This window comes from Dermacentor variabilis, chromosome 6 (genome assembly GCF_050947875.1).
Source record: "Dermacentor variabilis isolate Ectoservices chromosome 6, ASM5094787v1, whole genome shotgun sequence".
Lineage (NCBI taxonomy): Eukaryota > Metazoa > Arthropoda > Arachnida > Ixodida > Ixodidae > Dermacentor > Dermacentor variabilis.
In genome coordinates, this window is record NC_134573.1 from 169,259,606 (window position 1) to 169,287,577 (window position 27,972).

The 27,972-nt window shown below is 47.4% G+C and overlaps 2 protein-coding genes across 2 annotated transcripts in view; one reads left to right on the top strand and one right to left on the bottom strand.

The window, feature by feature from the left end:
• LOC142585717 (serine/threonine-protein kinase haspin-like) overlaps positions 1–3,230 on the top strand; it is a 64,326-nt gene extending 61,096 nt beyond the window's left edge. Inside the window, exon 14 of the mRNA XM_075696687.1 lies at positions 60–3,230. Coding sequence (XP_075552802.1) covers positions 60–312 — 253 coding nt within the window. The 3' untranslated portion in view covers positions 313–3,230. The remainder of the gene's footprint in view (positions 1–59) is intronic.
• On the bottom strand, positions 3,224–27,758 carry LOC142585715 (arylsulfatase B-like). Its single transcript, XM_075696686.1, has 10 exons — positions 27,541–27,758; positions 24,377–24,536; positions 21,539–21,651; positions 20,701–20,811; positions 17,374–17,499; positions 16,504–16,630; positions 10,787–11,083; positions 8,444–8,958; positions 5,258–5,476; positions 3,224–3,360 (listed from the first exon to the last, which is right to left on the bottom strand). Exons 1-9 carry the CDS (start codon positions 27,646–27,648, stop codon positions 5,312–5,314), a joined length of 1,722 nt encoding a protein of 573 aa, XP_075552801.1. The 5' UTR covers positions 27,649–27,758; the 3' UTR covers positions 3,224–3,360; positions 5,258–5,311.
• Between the last annotated feature and the right edge of the window lie 214 nt (positions 27,759–27,972).

The window sequence follows — 27,972 nt, forward strand, 5'->3', positions numbered from 1 at the left end:
ATTTTTCGATAGGACAACTTGCTCTTTCCTAACACTGAAAAAAACTGCTCCTGGTATAGGAACGACTGGCGCGCATTCTACCCGGTCACCAATCTTCTGTGGCTGCATCACGTGACGAAGAAACTACGCCGGCAATACAAGCAGACATTTGGAAGCTACATGAACAACTTCGAGAAAGTGTTCTGGACGGATATTAGCAGCTGGAAGCAGGAGCTGCTGCAGTACTCTTCACTAGCCGAGTTCGTAAACAACCTCCCCGACGTCCGAGCGCAAAGACGCCAAGGGTGCTTGACGACTACGACGACGGGCTGATTGCGCGAGGGCAAACACGTCTGCTCGAAATTATTTCGGCAATATTGCTGCAGCCTGTCGTGTTCCCTTGGTATGACACTTTTGTAAAGTGCGGGGTGTACCTTTGATGTCTGCCAAAGAGCAGTTTCAAGCAGAGCACTAACCAACAATTGGCGCTCTGCTCGTGGCTGGACTTTGGAGAAACGATTGTCATTTGACTGTCAAAAGGAGTACACTCGCTCAGCCTTGCACGGCTGTTAAGGCGTACAACCACACTTAGCCTTCTTTTGAACGAAGCTGTTGCCCAATACCAAGCTGAGTGGTATTCAACTTCAGCCTGCCGTGCTTTCCTTTTTAAACAGTTTTGTTGTGATACCGGTATACTTCTTCTTATGTTTGTCAAAAAGCCACTCGTGTTTAGAATGGCAGAGCTTGGCCTGGATCACCTTTCGACGAAGTTGACGCTATATCATAAGGTGAGTCGTACTGCCCCAGCCTGTCTTACCATCTTCGTTATGGATTTGTAATGTTCGGCGAACCCTTGACGTTTATCGAACGTCCACTCGCCACGACTGTGCGAGAGTATATGGACCCTTTTCAGGGCGATCCGCGGACGCCACCAGACTTGGTCACGTGGTGACGCGTCCATTGCTTGTCTCAGCTGTCTCCGTTGCCTCCGCGTTTTCAGTGGTTGTGCATGACGCCCCGGTGCGGATAAGCAAACCGTTATTTGACCGTGTGTCGTAGGCGGTGACCGGGTGGATGACACGCGAAGCTTTGGCCACAGATTCTGAGGACACGCAAGCGCTTTTGCAAATTATTGTGCCTTGTCCGTACGGCGCGAGCAGCATGTTCATGCGGTGCTTGCACTTTAAATTAAATTCCGGGATTTTACGCGCCAAAACCGCCAGTTCATTACGAGGCACGCCACAGTGAAGGATTGACCACCTTGGGGTTCTTTAACGTGCACACAATGCACGGCACACGGGCGTTGTTGCATTTTTCCCCAATGTAAAAAAGGCCAGGATTCGATCCCGCGCCTTCGGGCTAATGTAGCGCAGCGCCATACCCACTATACGTCACCACGGCAGGTTGAACTTGTACTGGAAGCGGGGCTAGAAATGCTTTCCGTGCTGCGCAAACTTTCCGCTCGTGAATTAAATTAATGTCTGTGTATTTCGCTCTTCATTCTTTATTTGGCTAACACTTTGAAACAGCGGCTTGTCATATTTCCGATTCGGTAAAATTCCTGGGTGCGGTCACTATGTGATTTGCGACAGATGTTGTTCTTGCTGCGCACAATGCTTGGAACGTATATGTTCTTCACTCGGTAATAGCTTGTAGCACAGACATATTATGGCTACTCCCTCGCTTACTCTGTGGACCGTTACGAAGCGTTCAGCTACAGACAATCGTGTGCTGTCGATGTAGTCGCCGTCAGCCATGCTTTGTGGGATTCTCACCCGTGCTCTTGGAACATTTCTGATGCTGTGCGAAAAACTTGCTATGCCCGGAAGCGGCGTTACTCTTTTTGTCACACTGTAACGAGCGATATACTCACTCTTGCCGACGTTATTGGGTTTAAGTGCTTTCTTTGGAGGATAGCGGGACAACGCTGACGGATGTGTGATGCGATAACTTTATTTGGAATCCGGCGATTGGGAGGCCCGGGCCTGGGGCCGCCTAGATGGGCACTGGGAGCTGCTGCTCCCGTGCGGCTTCCTTGGCTCGCTGGACGGCCCAAAGTTGGTCTTGGTGTTCTGAGCTGAGCAGCACGGCCGACCACCGCGCCCGTAGATTTTCTGGGGAGGCTGCCATTTTATTTTGGTATATTTCACATCCCCACAACATGTGTTGAAGGGTGGCTGTAACAGACTTGCATAGCTTGCACACATCGCTCTCGTATATATCGGGGTAGAAAGTTTTTACTTGCACGGGACTCGTATAAGTTTCTGTTTGTAGTCGCCTCCAAGTAACGGATGAGTGAATTGTTTTATCCTCGAGGAAAGCCGTGCATCGCGAAAGTCAGGCGACACAGTCGGTCCTTATGCAGCAGTAGTCCATGGAATTGGTCACGCAGATTCGTTCCATTCCTTGATATGCCAGTCGCTGTTTTGCAGCCAACTGTTGCCCACGTCTTTATTAAGAGCAAAAGCGAACTGCTCCGCTACAATCAAGGGTCGGTCTGTAGGCAGCGAAGCGTGCATGGGCTTTCAAGGCACGCGGTTCCTCTTTCGGTCAAAGGAAGCGCATCGAGGCTCCCGATACTCGACACGACTTTCATTCGAGTTAATGTACAAATACAATTCTTGTTCTTGTTTTTCTTTTTATTTATTTGCCTCTGCATTCGAAGACTTATCAAGCGCACAAGGAGTAGCTCTGCTCTCATGCGACCTTGGAATCGCAGAATTGAAATTGCAAGAAGGTTAAGATGTATTTTTTTCTTTTTTGTCTTCTTTGTTTTTTTTTTTGTTTTTCCTTCTTTGTACTGTTCTGTGTATTTTCCAAAAAGTGAGGTACTGCATAAATGAACTTAGCACGCCGAGAAACGGGTGGCCGCATATTTCAGATATCGCCTGTACTGCGGCGTTTGTCTGCGTTTCAAAAACTACGCATTTATTTAGCACACCTGACGCCATCTTCCCATATCCACGCCTGACTTGACATCTACATCGCTTTCCTTTCTGTCACTTCGCCTTTGCACTAACCATCTGTATTAAACATTTAGGAAATGTGTACGAGCATTACTTCATCTCTTGTTTGTTCACAACCCCATGTTCGTATAGGGAATCGCTTGTGGTTTCAGCGTAGAGAGATGCTTACGGCAAATATGCAGCCGACATTCCTACCTTGATGGTGTGTCAGTGCGTGTTTGTCATTCGACAAGAGGTCACTTCGTCGTAGGAAAAATTGCAACTGAAGACAGCCCGCCTGCAACTTAGACATTAGCCTTTAATCTGAACAACTCCAAAAAAGCAGACGGATGCAAGGCACGGCATGCGGTGCCTCAACGCCAGGAATCTGAGGTCCTCTTATTGCGCCGAGCACCGCCTTTGCCTTGGTCGTAAGCTGCGGGGGACAAACAACCAAAAAAGAGAGATAGAAAATAACGCCACTTTCTCCGTTAGTTCAACGCCAACAGTGCGGTATGGGAACGTTGTGTACGAAAATTTGTTCAATTTAATCATCTGCACCTGCGCTCATGCGTTCATAAGCAATGAAATTAGCTTGATAAGCTTATCTTTTAGACGGTTACACTTGACGTAGAGTTCCTACGATTCTTTTCGAGAAACTAAATTGGTCGCAACATTTCTCTGCCACTTTTCAGCAAGTTCCTCGCTTACGGAATCCTTGCTACCAGTCACAGTGGCGCATTTATTATTTCTGGACGCCGGGTCATCAGTTTAGGTTAAATAAATTTTTCCCTTTAGCGGGAAATCGCCTTACATATACAGTACGGGCCAGACTTTTGACAAAATATTAGTGTTTCAGTAAAATTAATTCCATCTCTCATTTCTCCTAAAAAAAGAAAGCATTGGTGTATGATGGGTAGCCATCTATAAAAAAAATGTCCGATTTGTAGGCCTGCCTATGTTATTTTAGTGGCAATCATTGCTCGAACACTAATTAGACATTCCCTCTTAATATGATCCGTACTCTACGCATGGTGCTGCACCAAGCGTTATTTGGCCACACCAGTCCCTCTGCGCCGTCAAGGCCCCAGTATGACTGCTGCAGGAACAGTAGACTAACCAGGGTTCGTACAGAACATTCTCGACCCAAAATTGAGGGACGATTCAAGGTCTTCAAGTAAACGAAAGGCTAAAATTCAAGGAGGGGCGAACATACCTTATTCGTACACATAGACTAAAACATAGAGGGACATTTCCTTACAGCTAAGCTCTGCCGGTGGCTTTTCTAAGTTGACTCCCTATGTAATGACGTCGAACGCCTTCTGGGAAATCGCCTTACATATACAGTACGGGCCAGACTTTTGACAAAATATTAGTGTTTCAGTAAAATTAATTCCATCTCTCATTTCTCCTAAAAAAAGAAAGCATTGGTGTATGATGGGTAGCCATCTATAAAAAAAATGTCCGATTTGTAGGCCTGCCTATGTTATTTTAGTGGCAATCATTGCTCGAACACTAATTAGACATTCCCTCTTAATATGATCCGTACTCTACGCATGGTGCTGCACCAAGCGTTATTTGGCCACACCAGTCCCTCTGCGCCGTCAAGGCCCCAGTATGACTGCTGCAGGAACAGTAGACTAACCAGGGTTCGTACAGAACATTCTCGACCCAAAATTGAGGGACGATTCAAGGTCTTCAAGTAAACGAAAGGCTAAAATTCAAGGAGGGGCGAACATACCTTATTCGTACACATAGACTAAAACATAGAGGGACATTTCCTTACAGCTAAGCTCTGCCGGTGGCTTTTCTAAGTTGACTCCCTATGTAATGACGTCGAACGCCTTCTGGCATGAGAGTTAGTAGTGTTTGTGTTCATGCCAAATGGCTGAAGCTTTCCCATCAGGCATTTCTAGGGCCTAGGGCCCAAAAATGCAGCCATAATGACTGCGGCGTGAACCAATTAGCAAGACTAGGAAAAAATAAAGAAATATAATGACACAGGTTGGCCGCTGCATCTGGCTTTGTCCAGCTCTACGAGGGCAACAGTGATTTAAAGAAGTCTGTCATTGGTGGCTGCGGATATGCCACACTGAAAGCGTATAGCCACGTTTTTAAAAGAATATAATCTGGGATTGCATGATTCCCGAAAGACAGTGTCCATGGCATAGCCCTTATGCGAAGCTTGTTACTCTGAATGTTTAAATGTTCCCCGCAACCGCAGTTTTTTAAGGTAGTCAAGAAGCACATTTACTTTCAAGGAGCTCTCAGGTCCCTTGAAACACTTTTTCTAAATTAAAGAGTTTTCAAGGATTTCAAGGAGGTGTACCAACCCTGAGACTTGGTTCGAAGAAACTAACTACGGCAATCCGTGGGGATCGGTAACGTCACGGGCAGGGGCAGCTACGATTTGCCGTCTGCGCTACATCTTTCCAGGGTGCCCAGAGGCAGTCGTTCACATAGGGCAGCCCCGTCGGGTCGACCTTCATCTTCAGCGGTGACACTGCAGCTTCCGTGTACGGCTTCAGCTTCCTGGAGAGCCTGTCCACAACCTGCGGAGTAAGCAGGCAGCGTCTTTATGGTACCGATAGCTATATTGGCGAGAATTGAGGCAACGAATATCGACTACGACGGCAACTGACTGACTGAATAAACTTTATTGAAACCAGCAAGAGATGGTGGCTGGGCCTAGGCCTCCCACGTAGGGACGTCGAGGTGTTGCCTCTTCGCCGCCTCGCAGGCCTGCTGGGTCGCCCAGAGTTGGTCGTCAAGGTTGGGGCTACGCAAGGCAGCGTGCCATCTCGACGAGAGGGCCGTGGGGTTAGTGTAGGGGTATTGGTGTGTACAGTCCCAAAGCATGTGTGGAAGTGTGGCTGGCTGTGTCTTGCAGATATGGCACGTGGGATTGGGGTAAATGTCTGGGTAGATCTTGTTATAAAGTTGTAACGAGGGGTAAGTATTGGTTTGCAGCAGGCGGAAAGTTGTAGCCTGCGCTTGGCAAGAGCAGAAGAAAATAGTGACGTCGAAATGTGCCAGGGAAATGGGGAGGAAGGTCGAAACACCAAGCATCCGGGAAAAGAGTCTGCTGACCCCACTAAGCTGAAGCAGAAGAAATCCATCAGTTTTCTCCGACCAGCACACGCCTTCAGTATAATGCGCATCTTACAAACGCGAATGGCCCACTTGCTCTAGTAGTTCTTCCATCGGGCTCACTGACTGAACCAGAGGGGGAGCCCCACCACGCCACTGAGACATAACAGACAATATTGAGCCTCACTCAACCTCCCTTAGCACCGCTCCAGAGTCACCCGACCAGATCCTCAATCCGCTTCTGATCTTTCCTGGGCCATCACTGAAACTGCCGCGACGAATCAGAGGTGCGGCTTGACCGCCTCAAGCAAAAGGCATGACGTGTAGCATTGTAACGACCACGGCCGCGCAATATAAACGCACAACGCACAACGCGCTTTCACCTTCAATGTTCTTTGTCGAGCGGTCGTGGTAGCGCCGTCTAGCGATGGCGGTGCGGCTCACAAGTGAAGCCATGTGCCTCCGAGATCTCTATCGTGCAGCTACTCACCGCGCCATATATTTTGGGGGCAATGTAGTGGCTACTTTGCGAGCGGACTATTTAGATCCACAGTGTTAAAACAGCTGGTTTACGCACAAATCGGCTAAATGAAGTAAATTCCAAAGATGCAGCACATTTTTTGCATGACCGGACTAGTATGTGAAAACGAGATCCGAGAATGAGAAGCGACAAGCGAGCACGCCGGGTAATTTGAAAATAATCTTAAATTGTCACCTAATAATTTCGTTCAGATCATCTAAAAGTTGCGACTAGTTGACGTCGCTTCAAGAAGGCATTCAGTTACCTACAATTCAAGCATGCATTTGGCATAAAGTCTGCCTTATAGAGTCATATATTAGCACTAGAGAATAAAACAGATTGCATCTTGTACGAGTCCAAACGATTGCACCGCTCAATCTCGCTAGCCAGGTCTTGCCCCCGAACTATTACAAAAGTGTACTCGCTGGAACTAGATATAAAATGAGAATGTCGTTCCGTTCGCGAATCGATAGGTGGTCGTCTGGTGAATACAAGAACCGCTGACAAGGCAGCACCCATTGTATCCTCGGTCAGCTTCTTTTCTTTTTCTGCTCCTCACATGCTCTGGCGATGTCCCGCGTTACGCGGCGATGAAAGCAACACTTCTTCACGCTGGGATGCGGTCCTACACAGCCCCAACCTCGAAGAACAGTTATGGGCTGTCCAAGGGGATCTCTGTCCCGACGTGGGAGCGGCCTGCTGCGCGCTAGTGCACGCCCTAAAGGGCCCTAATAAAGTTTTTCATCCATTCATTTTGCCATAACAGGACATTCGAAGAAGAAAAGACACGAATGCAGACACTAACACCGTTTGCCGGCCAACATCTAGGCTGCACCCAATCAATAATGCTACTTTACCCGGGTACTATTCAGGACATCGTCAAACTCCGCCATCTTAATTGCCAGCGTTTATTTTCTCAGAAGGCGGCAAGGGCCTCTCAGATTGACTGAAATTGTCGCCATACATAACTGGACAACAGGCCGGAATTTGTCGATGTTCAGATTAGCGCCCCCACCGGACCCATATTCACAGACTCGCCTCGGCTCGACTCCGCCGAGTGCAGCTCGCCGCCATGTTCGACGGATGCGCTCACTGCGCTTGTGTGACGTGCTCAGGCGGCTCCTCAGCTAACGTTTCGTAACAGTCAACTCAATGCGCGTACTCCAAGTCACTGGCATTATAACGGGTGTTTCTCAAGCAGCTCTCTGTTGTGGTAATCGCAGAAGAGCGTTCTAGAAGCGCGCTGTCTAGGCCATTCGAGAGGCGGCACCTACTTCGCAGTCGGTAAAGTCGAGTACGAGCTTCGTGTCGAGGCGCGTTTCTCAAATCGGGAGTCACTGATGCGAAGCCGCCTTCGATCTCCCCAATGAAAGTTGTCAGCCGTCTTAATAAACGACTTCGATCGCTTACTCAAAAATTTAAGGGGCACTTTGTTATCCCTTGATGCGAGAGCATTGCGACCACTGCACGATCGCTAGGCCCTTTGAGTCGTGTTAATTTAAGTTCGCCTTAATTAACAACAAAGGTCTTGGGTCTGACTCCCAACGGAGGTCGTGGGTTCGAGTGGCTAAATAAGCTCTACCTTATTTAACTGTGCCTTCAGTGCATTCACCTTAATTAACACCAATAGTCGTGGATACGAGTGCCGTAATGAACTATGTGTTAATTAAACCTACCCTAATTCGCCTTATTCACTCTTTCTTAATTCACTTTGCCTTAATTGACGTAATCAACTGCCTCGATCGGCTCACTTGGACCATTTGAACTTTTTGGACCATCGTTGGTGGCGCCAACGCCGACAAAGGCGGATTTTCCGCCTCATAAGCCATAAGATGCCTACGCATTAATAATCTCGTCTTTGAACAAACCGACCTTCCCACCAATTCACCATTTCGTAATCTGTTCTTACCAACGGCTTCCAGGACGCCAGGTTGTTGAGTTCACACGGATCACGTTCTATGTCGAACAGGTATTGGCCCTCGCCATGCAGTTCGACACCCGGCAGAGAGCGATCCTCCCGCGAGCACCGCACCGTAGCCTCCTGACGCCAGCCGGATGGCACTATCAAACCACCTCCGCGGCCGAGCAGCTTCGTCAGGGTCTTCCAGGCTAGCGACGACTTCATCAGCCGGTCCAGGTGCTCCACCGCGGCATCCTCGTTTTCAAACTCGGGCATGCCGCCTGGTGTGGGGACGTGTTGCTGGAGTGCGTCCTCCCCAAAGGGATTAGGCGTTTGGGACGTCCGATTTGTGATTACGACGAGTTTGTAGTTATCGTCCCGGTACGCCGCCAGCCCAGAAGTAGAGTCAGTATTGATGAGGAACTCCTTGCGAGGCCAGATTGCAGCGCTTTCGGATTTCGCCTTGGACAGGGCTGGCCATAGGTCGAGACCGTCGATGGTGCCTAGGTCGCGGACGCGGCCGCCTGGTCAAGAAGAGTAACCGAGAAGGAATGAGGTGCTTTCTACGAAATATAGATACTGCAAACTTCACTAACATAATTAAAAGACTTATTGATAATGAAACTTATACAGGAACTATTGTCGTCAACGTTGCAAGGGCTTTTGACTCTATTGACCACAACATATTTCTTATAAAACTGGAGCGTTATGGCATAACTGGACCACCCTCGAACCATTTACGGAGTTTTCTGAACAGCAGGAAACAACGCATTGCTATTAATGTTGTTAACTGGGATCCAATTACTATCAAATGTGGTGTTCCTCAAGACTCAATTTGGGCCCGATTCTCTTCTTAACCTTCATCAATGACCTCGCCCAGTGTTTAGCTACTTCGCAGTGAATATTATATGAGGATGATACCACCACTTTTTCTTCCCATACCAACCTTGACCATGTAATGTTCAACCTTCAAACGGATTTAAACTCTCTTCGGAATAGATCCACTATAAATAAACTAAAAATTAACCTAAGGAAAACGTGCTTGGGGCTTTTTACGTCTCCTCAGAAAAAAACTTCACTTCCTCGTTCTCTTTATAGTCAATCGCAAGAAATCAAGACTAACAGTAGCACTAACTTTTTAGGTGTTGTTATTGACTCTAACCGAAAATTCCGACACTATATTTTGTCGCTTAATAGGAAAATTGCACGAGGACTTCGGACACTCATTCGCGGTCGAGCTCCTTGTTTAATGTCGCAATGTTTGCCACTTTATATTATGCATTTATTCACAGACATATCAATTACTGTGTTCGATCCTGGGGTAGCACCTGTAATATCCATCTATCATCTCTCCTAACCCTTGAAAAACAAGCTATTCGCATTATATATTTCGCACTTCGACAATCGCACTCACTTTCATTCTTTATTAAAAATGCCGTAATACATTTATCCTTGTCTTTTTACTATAATCTTCGCCTATTATTTTTCAAAAGTTTTCATCGCTAGCTCTACTTCAATATAATGCCATCATACATATTGGCTAATGCTGGCTGCACCTGTTTTCCTATTAAAGTCAATATTTTTTTTTTGCATAAGGTGCCCACTATCGAAAACAAACTATTTTTTTCTGCGATATCACTATGGAGCTTCCTACCTAGTGACTAAAAACAATGCAACTCCCTTTCCATCTTATAATCACAATTGAAGAACTACCTATTTGAAACAAAAAATTACTAATTAACTTGACATTGTGTTTGAATGTCTGCGCCTACTTAAAATTTATCGTGAAGACACGTTATACCAGGGCATTAATTTTTGTTATCTTGTGTCGGTTTTCTTTTGTACTTTTTGTACTGCTCTTATTTTGCAACGTCCTTTTATTACACGATCACGTATGACATCAGTCAACTTGCTTCGTCTTTCATCTGCTTTTAATTTTTCACCTAAGCATTGTTTTGTACTAATTTACTTATCAATAAAACTGAATTGAATTGAATCGTTGGTGCACAGACGTTACCTATAATAAACGTTTGTAGCTTCCACGGTCATTTCAGGCTAAACTGCCTCTTAAGTCTTTTCCATGTCACACTTTCACAAGTACCTTCCCCTTAAATTGCAATTCATTTAGGCATCCCGGTGATTGAAACATTCGTGTTCTTTTAGCTTTCTTGAGGCCTTCGTTACTCTAAAGACCCCTTTGGCTTCCTGTTAATTACCAGACCATTTACTGCGGTCCCCCCGCTTTTCTGGCAGCTTATAAATCCATGTAGAACTTTCAAAAAAAAAACCCTTGTCTAGTGTAATCTGATTCGGCGTTTCTCATTAGCGGTACCCTGGGGAGTCGGCACTCACCGGCAGCCGAGTACAGAGTGGGCAGCCAGTCGACCAAGTGCACGAGTCGGGGCATGACCACGCGGGAACCGGGCTCGAGCAGCGGGCTCCACACCAGCGCCGGCACACGGATGCTGCCTTCCCACAGCGTGCCCTTGACACCCCGCAGCGGCCAGTTGGAGCCAGTGTTCGAGAACGTTCCCCACGGCATGCCCCCGTTGTCGCTGGTGAACACGATGACGCTGTTGGCGAGCATGCGACGTCTGTTCAGGGCCTCGACGATGCGGCCGACGGACTCGTCCAATGCGTCCACCGCACCTGGTGAGAGCCAGCCGCAACACACTAGGTTTAGCTTGACGCACTCGTAATGTGACCAAAGGAGGGTATTGCAGCCACTCGAGTAAGCATCAAACGTACATTGAGAGGGATTCGTCGTGTACAACAATTACAAAGACACACCAACAAGCAACGCTAAGTTTAGTCTGAAGAAGTGTCCTTCAAGACTATCGTATATGCTCGAATAAAGGTCGACCTTTTTTTTTTCTTTTTTTTCGAAAATGTTGCCTGTAACGTCGACTGTAAACCTGCACAGTTTAAGCGTACACTAGAGTCGGGTATCCACCTCGAAAGGCGAACGTGTGCAAAAAAGCTGCAGGCTCGAGCCGGTTGACCCGTGGGTGCAGCCACCAAACCCGTTCGTCGAGTAACGGCCCGAGTTTACCGAGGGAAAGGGGACGTGGAGGAGAGCGCGCGGAAAGTGTCCTGAGAATGCTCAGTCTGGAGTTGGGAGTCGTAGAAGGAGGGTTGCAGCAGACGCCAGGCAAAGTGTTGCCGAAGCAAGCTAGCCCCTACTCAATGACTGCATGTAGTCCCAATTTGCCTTCCTGTATATATCTAAAGTGTGAATGTCGTAAACACATTCGTTGTACAAAAAGAGCTGCCTCGTCATCTTTGGCGGCGACGAAGATCGATCCACCAGCTGCAGTGAGCAGCAAACCGCCGGCGGAAGAAGCTTGTGGATGATACTTTGCCCAAGATGAGCTATCGACCTACATTCGTGAACGAAGCTAGCAAAAGTGCCGAGCTAACGGAGTTCTTCCGCCGCGCCCACTGTAAAGCCAGTCTCGAGATTATCTAGATTGGCTCTAAGAGACTGCCTATGCATATATCTAACGCGCTCGACAGCACCGAGTACAACTTCGCTTGGCGGTGCCTAGGACGCCTACGAACCATCGGACGAGGACTTTTCGGGCAGTTCTGACGGCGACGCAGCATGTGGTACCAACTCGCGAGATTTAGTTGTGGAGCTTACGGTAAATAAAGGTGTGTCATGTTCAAAGTGCCTTTCCAGAAAAATAATATGGGTCAACATATATTCAAGTATATATATATATATATATATATATATATATATATATATATATATATATATATATATATATATATATATATATATATGTATGTATGCCTTTAGTCAACTGGAACGCAATTATTGGCTACGCGGAGAAAAGCAAAAGAATGCGCCCGAGCCGCAGCGCCATTAGGATAGCGTGACATCACGAATGCAGAAGCATTTTCGTATGTTTCGGCTATTTTCATTGAGAAAAGGCTATTAAAATTTCCTTCGTTGAATCAATTGTTCTTTTGTTATGCAATGTAACCTTGGTTTCTCGTTAAGAAATTTAGTACCGGCCCTAGCAAACATTGTTAAAATCTCATGACGTCACGAGGACCTATAGCGAGTCTTCCATTGCAGGATCGTTTCGCGCTTACCCGTATACTGCGTTCACGGCATGAAGGAGTGACGCTTTTGACGTAATCTAGAGAGGCGGAATCTTACAATCCAGCTTCATGGGATACTAAACCGAAACCCTAAATCAGGCTAGATTGATAAAATATTCTTTTAAAACCTTCATTCCGAGGTAAGTGGGTCATTGCTAGACAATAAAATAAAGGCCAAACATTATTATATAATTTTTTTTTGTTAAGCTTCGCTCCGGAACCTCAGCGCTGGTATGTCACTGTGACGTCATAAAAAAATATTGGGTTTTACGTGCCAAAACCACTTTATGATTATGACCCACGCCGTAGTGGAGACTAGAAATTTCTACCACCTGGGGTTCTTTATGTGCACCTAAATCTAAGTACACGGGTGTTTTCGAATTTCGCCCCCATCGAAATGCGGCCGCCGTGGCCGGGATTCGATCCCGCGACCTCGTTCTCAGCAGCATAACACCATAGCCACTGAACAACCACGGCGGGTTCTGTGACGTCATGGACTCGTAAGTATTTTCGCGTATTCCGGCTGTTGTGGCACATCAAGTGTTTTTGAAACTTGGCGAGTTCCCGTCGTAGGTTCTTTTAGAATACCGCCATCTTTATTTTACCTATAAAGCTACTTAGGCCCGAGCACACACCCACAAGATCCATGACGTCACTGCTAACTGGCATTACGCGCCAAGAAAGCGCTACTGATGTTCTTGCGGGTCACAAACCTTAACGAAACTTTGTAAAAGATATCTCCATTGTTTGCGTGAGTGTGTGTGTGACTGTTCGTGCTGCATACCTGTCGACTTTTGCGATTTTATCGTAAAATGCCCGAACTTTGAGCGCTCGTTTACGAATGTCGTATTCGCAGAAATATTTTGCGCTATCTTTTTAGTATGCGTATAGTTTAGAGCTACAACAACTTCAACACAAAGACCCATACAGTCGCCGAGTAATATTATACGGCCTGGCTTTTTGGACCCATTGATTACACAGCCGTACAAGTGCAGCGTCGACATCAACTGACGGATTGATTGCATAGCGACAACCGAATCCCTGACAGCCGTTACGTGAATATTGCATTAATAAACTTGATAAATATTTCTGCTTGTCTGCGGGACATATCGATCACAGTGCCTGTTTACAGCATCCTTACAAAACAACGTCTGCGAATCTCTAGTAAACAGTAACCATAATAAATAATATAATGAATCTATGTATTTTTTCAACGTATTTCACTATTTCTTCCATTCCACTGAAGAGTTTTTTTTTTAATTCTAAAGCTAGCAGGTCTGGTGCTGTTTGTGCTTACGTGATCACTGTGCATAACATATGTATCACCCAGTAACTGGAAGTAACGTGTTCGACGACCAGCCAAGCTAGCATCTCCAGCATATCACTAAAGTTTGCATCTCTCTCTCTCTCCCTTCAAGACGGCGCTGCCATCTTTCTTTCGTTTTGACGTGAAACATCTTTCATTCCGGTCGAAACAGGGGTCGCTTGCTAAAACCGCATGCAACAAAATGTAACAAAAACATGAGACACTAATATCGCTTGCGCTTTCGCAAACGCCCTTGCTCCCCTGGCTACAGGTTTGCAAAATTGGCCGATCCCGGACATGGTGCAATCAAGCACCGGACATTCTGCGATTCGAGCCAGCCCGATGAGGCTGGCGATGCACTTAAGCGCAGACGGGGGCCCCAATAACACCAACACGCTGTTGCCGTCGTTCCATCATTGTCACTGCTTCGTCGTCAATCCGCCTTCGTAATTCCATCGTCGCCATGCCACAGTCGTCATTGCATCGTTGTCACAGAGTCACCGTCATGCCGTCGTGGTCGTTCCATTATCACCCCTGCTGGCTCCTGGCTGTAGCGTTGGACGATTGCCTGGTACCGGACATAGTGCAAACAAACGCCGGGTATAGTGCGAATCGAGGCGGTTCTTGCCGAATACGTGGGCCATACTGAAAGTAATGTCGTCGTCACGCCGTCGTCGTCGTGCCCTTGTCATAACTGCTGCCTTCTTGCTACAGTCTTGGCGGATTGGCCGGTGCCAGAGACAGTTCAAGCACCGGATATAGTGAGAACTGCGCAGTTATAGGCGGGACAAGCAAAAGAAATTTTACGAGGACGGGCGCATCGTCGTCGACCGGTTTTTGGAGACATCAAGATTCTTTCCAAGGAAAGAGATAAAACTAGTTAGGAAAGCACCGAGGCGTTTTCATTAGATGACTTGGAGACACATGCGTCGGCCAGCCGTCATTATCACTCGCAGACAAATAATTTGTGTATCCCTTCGAAGCACGTGTCGCACGAATGATCAACTATCACGCTGTTTGTTGTGTTTTCTTTGTTCACGATTGATCATGTGATCATGCACATATACTTTATTTCCTTTAAATGACTGTGCCCGTCCTTGTCAAGTTCCTTACGCTTGTGCCGTCTGTAACATGCACAGTTTTCAAGAATGGAACGGCACCAACTTGCCAGCTGTCTACACTTAATCAACAATTCCTTCAAATAAAAGACCCGAGTGCGGAGCAGTGGGAGAGGCTGCTCTCCAGCAGTGACCCGAAAGTCCAGCATGGACTAGTAAGGCACGCTCGCCGAGTAGCCACCCTCAGTGGTGCCCTGGAATAGGGGCGTCGACCCTGCGCAGATGGGGAAGAAAACCGTGAAGATGGCCGACCACATCTGCCACCGCTAATTTCTACCCAATTAGAGCAAATAAAGTTTTTCCTCCTCCTCCTCCTCGATACAGTATGAATCGAGATGGCCTGTGGCGGCAGGTGATGCGCGTAAGTGCGTGCGCTAGCTACAACATCAACATGCCGTAGTCTTCATTCCGTCGTCATCAGTCCGTCGTGGTCGTTCCATCATCGTCATTTTGACATAGTGGTTCCACTGTTGTCGCCCCATGGTTGCCATGTCTTCGTCGTCACGCTGTCGTCGCCATTCCGTCGTCGTCGAACCATCGGCATCGTTCTAGAAACATTATCACGTTGTCGTCACAGCGTCGTCGTCATTCCAGCGTTGCCATCCAATGGTCATCGCATCGTCGTCGTCATACTCTCATCGACATTCCGGCATCGTAATAGCGTAGTCGTCGTGCCATTCAGTCAAATTATTCTAACAATTTCAGCACTGTCATCATATTATCGCCATGCTGTCGTCGTCGTTTCATATCCGTAATTCCCTTCTTCACGGCGTCCTCTTACACATGCCACGCTGTCGCTCCATCGTCGTCTTCATGGACGCCATTCCATCACCGTGACATCGTCGTCATGCCATTGCAATATTTGCATCGTTATCATGCAGTCGTCACGTCGTCGTAATCGTTCCGTCGTCTTCATTTCGCCTTTGATTCTAGTGTAGTCGTCATAGTCGCGTTCATGCCTTCGCAGTTGTTCTGTCGTCGTCATTTCTTCGTCGGCATGCGTGACATGTGCATAATCGAACTCAACGACTTTATGTTGAGCGAGGCACTTCCCAGTGGAGATGTGCCCAACTGGACCGCGTGGCTTCTACTTGCAAATTATCGATAAACAGGAACAGCGTTCTTCACAAACACCAATCAGAGCTTCGCTTGAACCGATTCACACAGCGCGTGGAATCAGCAACTATTATTTATTTTATGCAGGTCAGAACGCTGATTCAGGCCGACCTCTCAGCTTTTCTATCATAATAAATACCTCTCTCTTTGGAAGCGTAATTTCCTGATAAAGTTCACCTTACCTAACCTAACCTACTTTACGAACCTTAGTGCCCCTTCATCGACGTTGCGGAATTCAAAAGGAAGGGAAATATACGTATTACGAAATGTTCGCATTATGCAATGACGGCGACGGCCGTAGAAAGTGCACAATACGCAGCCCGGGCTCCAAGTCTGCTCGTCATGCGAGGCCGCCGTGATAGTGGCGCCATTCAATGCGGTCTCTCTGCTTGCTTCTCCAAGCGTGCCCTACTCACCAGCGAAGCGTGTTCTGTTGTGGTCGCCGATATACGGAAACTTGGCCAGGTTTCTCTCAGGTGCGTCAGCCGTCAGAGTGTCCGTCTGGGCGTGCGCCGCCAGGCTGGCCATGTACAGGAACAGCGGCTGTGGCGTGCAGAAAGAAGCAAGAGGTAGTACATCGTAAGGCACTACTTCTGCTTTGGTGGGTCTTTTTTTATGCGCACTCTCTGGGAAACCGAAATGTGCCAGTGTCCGGTTTGACATAAAGCGACCCTCGTCTTCTTGCAAACGAGAATTGGCCTCTATATTGACCTCTTCATCCGCTCGTGTATAAAAGTATCGTGTATATAGCAATTGAAATTTCGTTTCCCTGGGGCAGTTCGACGCCAGATGTTCGGCAGCGCCACTTTCGGGCTGTACTTGCGTGCGTACGTGCTAAACGTGCGTGTCTGCGTGCGTGTGTGCGTTAAAGAAGTAAATTCTGGGGTTCGCGTGCTAAAACCACGATTTGATTACGAGGCAAGCCGGGGGGAGGGGGGGGGCTCCAGATTAATTCCAGATTGCATGTGTGTGTGCGTGTGCGTGTGTGTGTACGTGTGTGTGTGTGTGTGTGTGTGTGTGTGTGTGTGTGTGTGTGTGTGTGTGTGTGTGTGTGTGTGTGTGTGTGTGTGTGTGTGTGTGTGTGTGTGTGTGTGTGTGTGTGTGTGTGTGTGTGTGTGTGTGTGTGTGTGTGTGTGTGTGTGTGTGTGTGTGTGTGTGTGTGTGTGTGTGTGTGTGTGTGTGTGTGTGTGTGTGTGTGTGTGTGTGTGTGTGTGTGTGTGTGTGTGTGTGTGTGTGTGTGTGTGTGTGTGTGTGTGTGTGTGAGAGAGAAACAGCGGATATCTAACCTTGCGCGTGTCATGTTTGTCGAGTATGTCGACAGCTCTGTTGGTGACGAGGTCAAGGTCGTACACGCCGTCCGCATCCTTCACGGGATCTTCGTTGTCCCAGAAGTCGCGGCCACATATGTTGTACTGAAAACAAAATGCAGATGATTCAACACACGTTTCAGTCTACGTGAAGCGAAGCTTTACTATAGAGGTCAACTACATGCTTCGCAACTAATGGCAGTGAGTACAATTTTGTTTATTTTAATCCTAGCCCCTCCCCCCCTCTCCATCGCGCGCGTGAGAGAACCGCGAAAGCTCCCCACCTTCCTCCCTTGCGCGCGAGAAGACGCCGCCGCATATCAGGCCATCATCCTTCCTCGGCTCATCCTCGCAAGCTTTCCCACTCACCTAAAGCATACGGCAAGGTCGATCCAAATAGACAGCGATGCTTCGGGCGAAAAGCGGTTCAGTACAAATTGTCAACGACATCAGCAAGGGTGATTGAAGCGCGACTATGTTTGCAGGGAACAAACGTTGAGAAGGAAAAAAGCGTTTTGTAATTCAAGCGAGACACAGATTCATTCAACGAAAGTAAAATTCCTGGTCAATTTTATATATTCCTGACGAGTTAATAAAATACAAGTTTATTTACTTTTATTATTAAATATAAATATATTTCTTTTCAGCGTCCATCGGTACGGGGGCGTTGAAGCCGCTATCACTGGCAATGCAATGCACCTCTTGAAATGGGAAGAAAGGCGCGCTCGTAAAGTCCACCTGTTGAAATACGCCCCCCTCACACGTTGTATTTTTTTGCTTGTCAAAGTTTGTCTGAATTTGGTGACGCGGGTAGCTTGATCGTTTCTTAACCTGTTCAGTCAAAAGCAGTGAGTTACGACCAACAGATAATTGCGAAGTTGTTTTCCTGCGACTGCGCTGGCCGACAGGCTTGGCATCCGACGATAGGATCAGCACTCTACACCTAAAGCTTTGATCGGCCTCCGAAGAAAGTATGTTCTGTGCAGGGGTGCAATTTCAACAACCGTACGGCTGGCCTTTTCCTGCATCGCTCTCCGCGCTGAAAGCTCGAAACGTCCATAAAGTCGAATGGCGGGGCATTTTAATATATGGCTTTATATAGCTAATATATTTTTTTCATCCGCCGGAAGTGTTCCTTCTACATACAGATGGCGCTAAGCCCCATGAACCGCCGATGAACCACCATGTTTTGAACGTATGGGCTCCTATGGAAGCTTCGCTACCAGGTATATTCACCTTGCACACGGCGCGCGGCAGGGCCGTTATCGCCCTTGGACTTTACGCGGAGCCTCACGGCGGCACCGACGCCACCGCCGACGGCGGAAATTCCTCCGGAGTGTCGACATAATTGCTATCGCAATAAAAAGACCCAGCGTCGGCCATATGCCTGCTCGCGCACAATACATCGAAAATCCGTCGAAGCGCAACGATTCAGATATATCAGCATTTAGAGACACTCCAATTGTGGTAACCTTGAAGCGCGAGCACTTCTAAAGAGTATACAATCGTGCAGAGCGCGTATGCACGTACAGTCGGAGACAAAAGTTAGTGGACAGCGCCGACGTGGGAAACTCCTAATTAAGCGTTCACAACCAGCAACTGAATTCGCTAAGGTTACGCAGCGAGGAGATTTAGTAGGCACTTCTCAGAACTTTCTAAGTCGCAAAGAGTTGGAAAATGTCCCCGTGTCGTCATGAGACATCGTCAGCTTCACTTCCTCGGCGTGAGCAGCACATGCACTGCATATTTAGCACGCCTTTTGCGTATTTAGATTATGATAATGTAGGATCTGACGTCGTCCACTCATCCTAGACGTAACACGAAGCAATCAGCCGTTTCGGTAGCTCATGTATTGGTTATATAAAATTATTTATGAGTTTCTAAGCAAATCGAACCAATGTCATTTGAAAATCACACTATGCTAATATGGCTAAAAAACGCCGCAGTTGCCCTTTCAGCGCCATCCACGATTGGTCATAGCAGCCGCAATTGTCTCCTTGTCTCGCCAAACGCTATTATCAGTAGCGAGCGCCCGAACAACGTCAAAAAATATTGTGCAGAGCCAACGCACACGCTGGAATCTATGTGAAGCGGAGCTGTAATGAAGCTGTTAATCAAATCCTATGCAACTGACAGTGATGGGTGATGACAGCAACACGTAATATCATGCAATGTTTATGCTTATTCGCAACAACCGTCTCAACTTCACCGTAATGCAATTTTTATGTTTATGTGCTATACCGCTGGCAAGCTATGCCGGAATTCAAACACCACATCAGGCGGATGTACAATGTGAGACGGCAGAATGACGACACTGGAACGACCATGACGACGAAATGACTATGGCATGATAAAGATGGAACGACGATGCCGGCCATAATAACAATGGGATGATGACGACAACGGCGTGACTAAGACAACGAATTGAAGATAGCATGATAACGACAGCATTACGGCAATGGGATGACGATGCTGGAATTACGCCGACGTAATGAAGACGCTGACACGACGACGATGCAATGACGAAGAAGTAATGATGACGATGCAATGACGACGACAGCTTAATGACGGCATGACGACGATGGAACGACTGTGATGGCATCATGACAACGGTGTGGCCATGAATGCGCGACGACGACTGTATGACGACAGCACAATGACGACGATGACATGACGACGACGCCACGATGACGATGGAATGACGAAAGCGCGAATACGGTATCGTGATGACGATGGTATAACGATGACGGAATGACGATGACTGCATGATCACGCCGGCTGATGACGGCATGTGGTGACGATAGAAAACGACGACGGAATGATAATGACCACGTGACGACGATGGCGTGGTGACGACGAAATGGCAACGCAGTGACGACGACCAAGTGAAGGTGGCGGATCGATGACGTAGGAATGTCAAAGAGTGGTCAACACAGAATGTAGGCAATAAAATGACGACGACGTCTTTGTGTTGGAGCTCACATCCACGCTTACGTGCATCACCTGCCACCCTGGGCCGCCTCGATTCGCGCTATATCTGGCGCTAGTTTGCGCTATGCGGTATTAGTCAGTCGTGCAAGCCAGAGCCTTCATATAAATATTCACAAATATGTCTGCAGAGATGCCGACCGACCCACAGCAAACGGCAGCCAGCTACGCCCAACCAGGGAGGATAGGCAACGAACCACACTCACTCTAAGAAAATCAAAACTATAAAACAATCTAGTGGCCGTACAAGCAATAGATATTACAAAAGTAAATGGGCACACAAACAAACGACCAAGCGGTCAGACGCAGGGAACTCACGAAGTTCAGTCTTTGGGTGAAGTAGTACTTGGCAGTGTTGTAGTAGCCGTAGAAGGTGTCGAAGCCTCGCCGCGTGGGAGTAAGCTCGGCGCTGGAGTAACCAACGTGCCACTGAGACGGAAGAGAGAGAGGGAAAGGCTGTTGGTTAGAACGAAGGAATTTGTGACTTGGCTGAAGACCGATATCGGCGGCTGCATGCTATGCTGCAAAGCGACGAGCGAGAGAGACGAAATGCAAGAGCGACATGCGGCGTCGGGAGACGGTGAGCGAAGAAGGGCCGGCTGTATTGGCTGTGGCAGCGTGCAACATGATATGCATACACAATAAAGTAACAACCACATTGTAAACGCCTCTCTCAAGTATTCTCGGCACGTTGTTATGGTGTATCGGCGCTCCCTTAGTATTGCGAAGACGTCTACGAAGACCCAATCTTATCAATTTTATAATTTTTCAAAAAAAAAATTGGATCGAACGTGCGAAAATATTTTCAAATCACTGACATCATACTGATGTCCCGGCGCAAACATATAACTAAAGGAACGCTTGCCCTTCATTTTCTACCAAGCAGCCCTTTCAAGCCAAATAAACGCAAATCCAAACTTGCAGAAAAGATACTTCCCTAGCTTAAGCAAGGCCGCCCCAACTACGGAACTTCTGCTAACCCAGAAGAACCTACGTAATGGACTGTTAAAACGCAATTGACAATCATGTAAAGCGCCTCGTCATACCGTATACGACGGAAAGGTGTCCTATGCCCTTCCGGTGTGCTGAAACACCCACTCATTAATTTGCGCAAACAGCTCTGCACGCGAGTAGCGGGCGGAGATCGTACACTTACTTTTCCGAGAGCGTGTGTCTTGTAACCCAGGCTCCTGAGTCGTTCGGCCAAAGTGGGAATGTTCGGGTTGATGCCGCCCTCCTGAGCAGGAATCAGCACATCATGCTGCAAACCTGCAAAGCAGGCCGATTTCGTGCTGAGTTTCACTACTCCAGGTCGCAAATGGTGAACAGAAAGTGGGCTTCGTTATAAGCGTAGTTTCCCTAAAAGAGGTAAATGGAAATGCACTCCCACATCGTGAGAGTTCTATAAATGCACGCTGAATGGCGCCGACATGATAGAGGCGAAATTTCGCTGACGCCAGTGCGATGCTGCCTAATTGTATCTCAGTCACGATCGCGTCGTACAGTCAGTCCCAACGAGCTTCCGTCACGTGCCGAAGTGGCCTCCGCAGCGCTCTTTGCTGCTCCCAGGCTGATACAAAGAAAACCAAAGGGTCACTGCGTATATACACTGCACGGTTCCTGCCAAGTTGAGTGCGGTGTCGCTAGACTTCGAAATATCCGGTCTCAAATACATGAACTGTAGTCGGTGACAATGAAAAACATCGAATAAAGCGACATTTAGAATAAGACAATTCTGGTATAGTATACCGTAGTTTCACTGTACGCGTAAAGAACGGAGTTACTGCGCGTCCGTCGGTTGCGATTGCTCGGTGCAACTTTTTTATTAGAACCCCATGACCCCGGCCCCGTACGCGTGGTCATGCGCGCTTTTTTCTCTTCCGTTCTCAACAGTACGTGAAGCGGACAGGGACACATGTTCTTGTTAACATTTGCGCGTTTCGGGTTTGGAGCAGTGACCCAACAACTCCTTGTTGTGCTCCACTATTTGCGCGTCCAAAAGAATATACTGATGGACATGATATTGCATTACGTGAGGTGTAGCGCAAACACGGTACGCAACAAGACGAAAAAGGCGAAGACACGGCGCTAATATCAACTGATGGTTTATTGCACGTGGTCAATGCATATATACTATCGAGCGACAGGGGAGAAAAAGAAAACAAAAGACGTCCAGCATAGATTGCATTACAGCAAAATCATCTGTCACAGGCGGCTACTGCGAAAGAAACAGGATTTCTTGTTGTCTTTGTTTTCCCACTAAGAAATCCTGTTTATGCTTCTACTGTATCGCAAATGTCTCTACAAGTTCCCTCGTTAGCTGATACGTGTTGTCGGACAGCGCTCGCACGTGATGAGGCGTTTTATCACGCTCGTACAGAGGCCGACATTTAAAAATTCGCCGACTATTACGATACCCCCTAACTGCACAAATTGAGCGCATCTCTATACGTGTTCTCATTTCGCGATATATTGGCTGACGCGGACAATCTGTCTCTTGCGGAACGTTCCAAACTGATCGCAGTGTGGCGCGACTGCTTCGCTAATCGGGAGATCGCGAGAGGCAGCGCGTGAATGAGGCGTGAGCTCGTTTCACAGCAGCCACCGCAGACAAAGCTCCGCTCATGCAGCGCTTCGGTGAACAGACGACGCGTAGTGCGCCTCGATGCCGGCACTCCCGATGATGATGATGATGAAAAACTTTATTTATTCCTTTTTAAAGGGAAGGGGGCAATGGAATAGAGGGTGGGAGGAGGAACTACTTGAAGTAGGCCTCCTTTATCCTCTCAGCCCACTCCAGGATGGCCTCCTGAAGATCGGGCCTGGAGCTGCGCAAGGCAGCCTCCCACTGCTCCTCATTAGATATTAATTGCTTGAGGAAAGGGGGAAGGGGCTGCTTAGGGCACCCCCACATGATGTGGTTTAAGTCTGCTCTGGGAGAGATACAGAATTTACAAGAGGGAGAAAGGTAAATGGCGAGAACGGAGCGGAGCGGAGGCGAGCGAGCGCATGGAGGCACCCTAACGACGCGCGCAACTATGGCGCCATCTAGTAGCCGTCGTCACCATAGCCCGTCTTTCGCGGCACTACGCTTTTCTTCTCACGCTTTCGCCACACCCTCCTCCTCCGCTTTCCTCCTCGCGCTATCTTCGCTCACGCCGTCATTTCATCGCTCGCTGTGTTCCGCGTTCGCTCTCATTTATCGCTGTGCTCGTTCGCTTGGTTACGAGGTGCCACGCCGACGCTCGTCGCAGGAACTGATGCTTAAGAGCTGCGTTCTAAAAGCAGCGCAGTCAATCCAGCAACGTGAACTTTCTGCGTCAAGTTATGCATGGTGCGCTTGAGTGTGATGTACTTCTGTCACCACTGCGTTTTCGTGTTCCGTGTGGCAAAACCCGCAAGTGTATCCGTCTGCCTGTTTAGGCCCGTTTAACATGTAAAATTCATCATTCTTTCATGATGACATATTTCATTGATAGTTTGTGAACGCGAGCTGATATCGAGATTTTTTGTATCTAATGTTTAGTGACTGTTTAAAAATAGTGCTTAAACATCAATAGGCACCAAGTTCATCATTTTGCGTAAAAGAAAGTACTATGACAATGTGTACTGTCGAGCAGGCCACTCGGCTGTTGACAGACACAGCAATCAACTATCCAACTATCTGTCAAGACATCAATACTTGCCCGAGTTCAGGTGTGGCGAAGCTCAGAATATGATCCTCTTCACAGCGCAAGCGCACTGTGCACACGACCATGTGTTTTGAAAGTGTGCACCAAACAGGCTCAAGCACACTGACTGGGCGCTTTTGCTTCTTCTTCTTTTTGACCTTCCCAGCTTGGCCCGAGAGAAGTTACTATTTTTTTCCACCATAGAACGACGTGGAATGTGCGTAGCTCGTTATGACGCATATTGAAGTCACGACTGTGCTCACGGAATCGTGTGTCAAGCCGGCGTGCTCGTATCGACACCGGCTGCCTTCGGCATCCCTTACCCATCCTGATGGGGTAGAGGCCGGTCAGAATAGCCGCCCTGGAAGGGGTACACGTGTGCAACGAGTAGTGCTGCGTCAGCAAGAGGCCGTGGGCTGCCAGTGCGTCCAAGTTGGGGGTCGGGACCTGGTGCCCACCCACCAGGCTCGTGTCGGCCCAACCCTGCGACAGCAAGCAGTCGTGTTGCAGTCTAAGATGGTCACGCAGTATGTCGCGGTGATTTGTTCGAAGATACCAATTTAAAAATTTTGGAGGACGCATAAGCTTCGCCTTCCAAGAGTGGAACGCGATAGCAATCAAAGAGCCCTGACTGCTTTTCATGCTTCCCGGCGACTGCAACTTATGTAACCGTAACCTTAACCGGCAAACGCTGGCGGCGAAGGCTATGCACAAAGGCAAGCTTTCTGGTAGAAACGCTGGCTCTTGCAAGGGCCAATCTCCCGTTATTGTTTCGAACATTTAATATTTCAGTCTGAGAAAAGCTAAAGTAAGAGATATGCGCTGTCGTTTTTTTTTTTCATTACATTTGTTTGTGGGCTGCCGTTTTCAATATTCCGAGGAATAACTTTGTAAAGAATGAAAGACAAGGTATGAGTAACTTTGGTGGTAGAAGAATGGTTGCGTATGCGCGGCTCTGAATTAGGTTCGAAATTCTTTTTGCCGAAGCGACGTCTGACGTCGACGCCAGATTTTCTGCCACACGGGGCCTTTATAACGCCCTGCGTTAAAAGACAGCGCTCTCCAAGGATACCGGTTTGTCCGAGTTCAAATCTCGCGCAGAGCGCTCGTTTCGGTGTTTATACTGAGCCATGACGCTGTGAGGACAACACGGTCTCGTCACGGAAGCAAGAAAAAAGTAACATGGGTATTGAAATAATCGATTTTTTTCTTCAAGGACCAAATGCACGCGTAATCCTTTATTCGAATTCCATATAACAGTGGCCTCGGCGAAAGTTGTGGGGCGCCTTTGCAGCCTGTAACCACAATTAGAGCTGCAACACTGACGCGGCTAGCTCGGCATGGAAACGATTGCATTTCGCTGATACTTGCTTAACTCACCATCTCACAACAGCAACAGAAAGCGCGAAGCGCTCTGGAGAAAACATCGTATATTAGAATAGGTTTTACAAAACATTTTATGAATTTTCAGCGCTTGGCAGGGAAACAGACAGTACTAGGAGTAGAAGAGACAGCAGGACGCGAAAGGACAGTTGAAATCCTTTCTGTCATAGGTTGCCTTATCCTTTAGTATACTGTGTTTATACCTAAGCTCTGGAAATAAAAAAAAGTCGAAGTTCCAACTAATCCAACTTTCTGCAATAAGGTTCACCGAAGAGTCATCGCTTGCAAACAGCGCAACTTCAGCGCTTTCCATATTAAACCGCGCGGAAGTGCGCTGCCAAGGTTTTCAAAGAAAACTAGGGGCGCTCGAACAGTGAAATTTTTGAATCGAATTGAAAAAGAATATTCGAGAAAAAAAACGTCCTTACAACATCGAATCCAATACCGAACATTTTCTTCTTTATAAACGAACTGAGATATAAAGGTTGCGTGCAGTCTGTTTGGTAAAAAAGAAGAGTGGGGCAATTATTGTTATGTGGTCCCCAAATGGACTCCTAGTCAACTGAGGGGCTTCTAAATGAGAAAAATTTGCAGTAATGCAGCGCAGTAAGAGTATATCACCTGATGCTGAAGGTGTAATGCGTAGTACTACATCAACGGGGGGCCCCCCGCAGTCCCCCATGATTCGTTGTATAAGGGTGTAAACATGGAAACATTGTCTAAATAATGAATTCCTTTCCGTACGTAAATGCGGCAAACAGGCATCAATTGAAAAACTGGAAATTATTCAGCAGAAGTCGTGAACTGAGCTTATGAATTTCAGCAGCAAACGGGTGTGCATTGTAGCAGAGTCACTCGGAAGCGTTACCATTGGTATCTGGATTTCTTCCTTTAGTCATATAATAATCCTTACCTCTTATTCGAGCAGATCAGAATATTCGACAGCTTCGAAAAGTATAATTCACGAATTGAATATATTAAGTACAACATCGACAGCCGTGCGGTGTCCGGGACAATGTCATAAATATCTGGAAGTTACTACATCAACACTAATAGCCGTGGTGCTCACGTGTAACTGCCATTTACTCCAAAGTGGCTAAATCGCTCGGATACTTGCGTCGAAACCTTCAAAACCTCTCTGTTAACTTGCGTAAATTAGCCTATACTTAACTTTCTACGCCCACTGTCAGAACACGCCTCAGCTCGTTTCATAACAAGCAACTACAGAGAGTCCTTATAGTGTTTCACAAGTGAAACGTAAGCGTTAACTTACAGCCATTGGATCCCCGCCGCAAGATAGCCCACACACCTTTTTCTTTTTCTTTTACACGCACCGGAAAGCATGTCGGAACGCTTGCGTAACCTGCACAACTTCATGTGTACCTTTGGTATAAGACACGCGCGTTCAACTCATCTGTTTTGCCACGAGCCACCTCACTGTGGAATGATCTTCCCGATGCAATGTGTTTTCTCTCTCTTTCTGACGTGTCCAACAGCGATAGATTCCGTGAGCAACTGCATCCTCACTATCCGTAGCATCACTTCGTTACGCGCTTCCACAAAGCGACGTACCTTCTGTGAGTGCTTCTTTCATTTTGCAATTACCGTTTTTACTGTTGTTGAACTCGTTGGTATATGTATTACTGTCGGTGCTGTTTTTGGTGTTGTTTGTATCCCTACTTCTGTGTATATCCCCCTTACCCTATGCCTCAAACAGAGCCTGCAACGTAACATAAATAAATAAACAAGTAAATAAATAAATAGCAAGAACTATCCGACTCTCAATCAAAATTTCGAATATTCGCACACCCCAAAAAGGAAATTCAACTGCAAGACCGCCTCTGAAAGCGTGATGAACGCCCTCCTTCGCGCATGCTTTCTGGCGCCTAAGCAAAGGTGTGTAATTTCTTGCACACGCACGAGTGTATGTGTGCGCTTAACCGACTCTCTGCTTTACCGGCTCATGCTCGTCTTCGCCTCTCTGTCCTCCCTCCAAATGCAGTGTGGCAAACTAAGTATCCCCCAGCTTTAGCTTGATGAGTCATTGCGCACTACGCAAAGGTAACGGCCCAATCATTCAATGAAGAACTCTGATGACACTTACCACATCGTCCGCTACAATAAGGACCACGTGGGGAGGTTTCTTGATGGCAAGCACGGCCGACGGCGTCAGCAAGACGAGAAAGATGAGGATCATGCTGAAAGACAACATTAACACAAACGATTCATAATGAAAGTAAAGCTCAAAAAGGGGGGACGAAGACGAGATAGGAGACAAGACGAGGGAGTGTTCACTCACGACTGAAGTTTATCAGGGAAACCATGTGGCGTATATACATGTCAGGATAACAACAAAAGCTAACGACACTCTTAACCAAACTGAGTCATTTAGCAGTAAAATAAAAGGAGGCACTAACTTTTTCATGACACTCACGTAGGCGGGAAGTCACGTGGCTTGTGATAGAGCCGTATCAAATAACGCGTGGTGATGTGTGCATCAGTCAGCCATCCGTCACGCTCTTGGACAAATGCAACG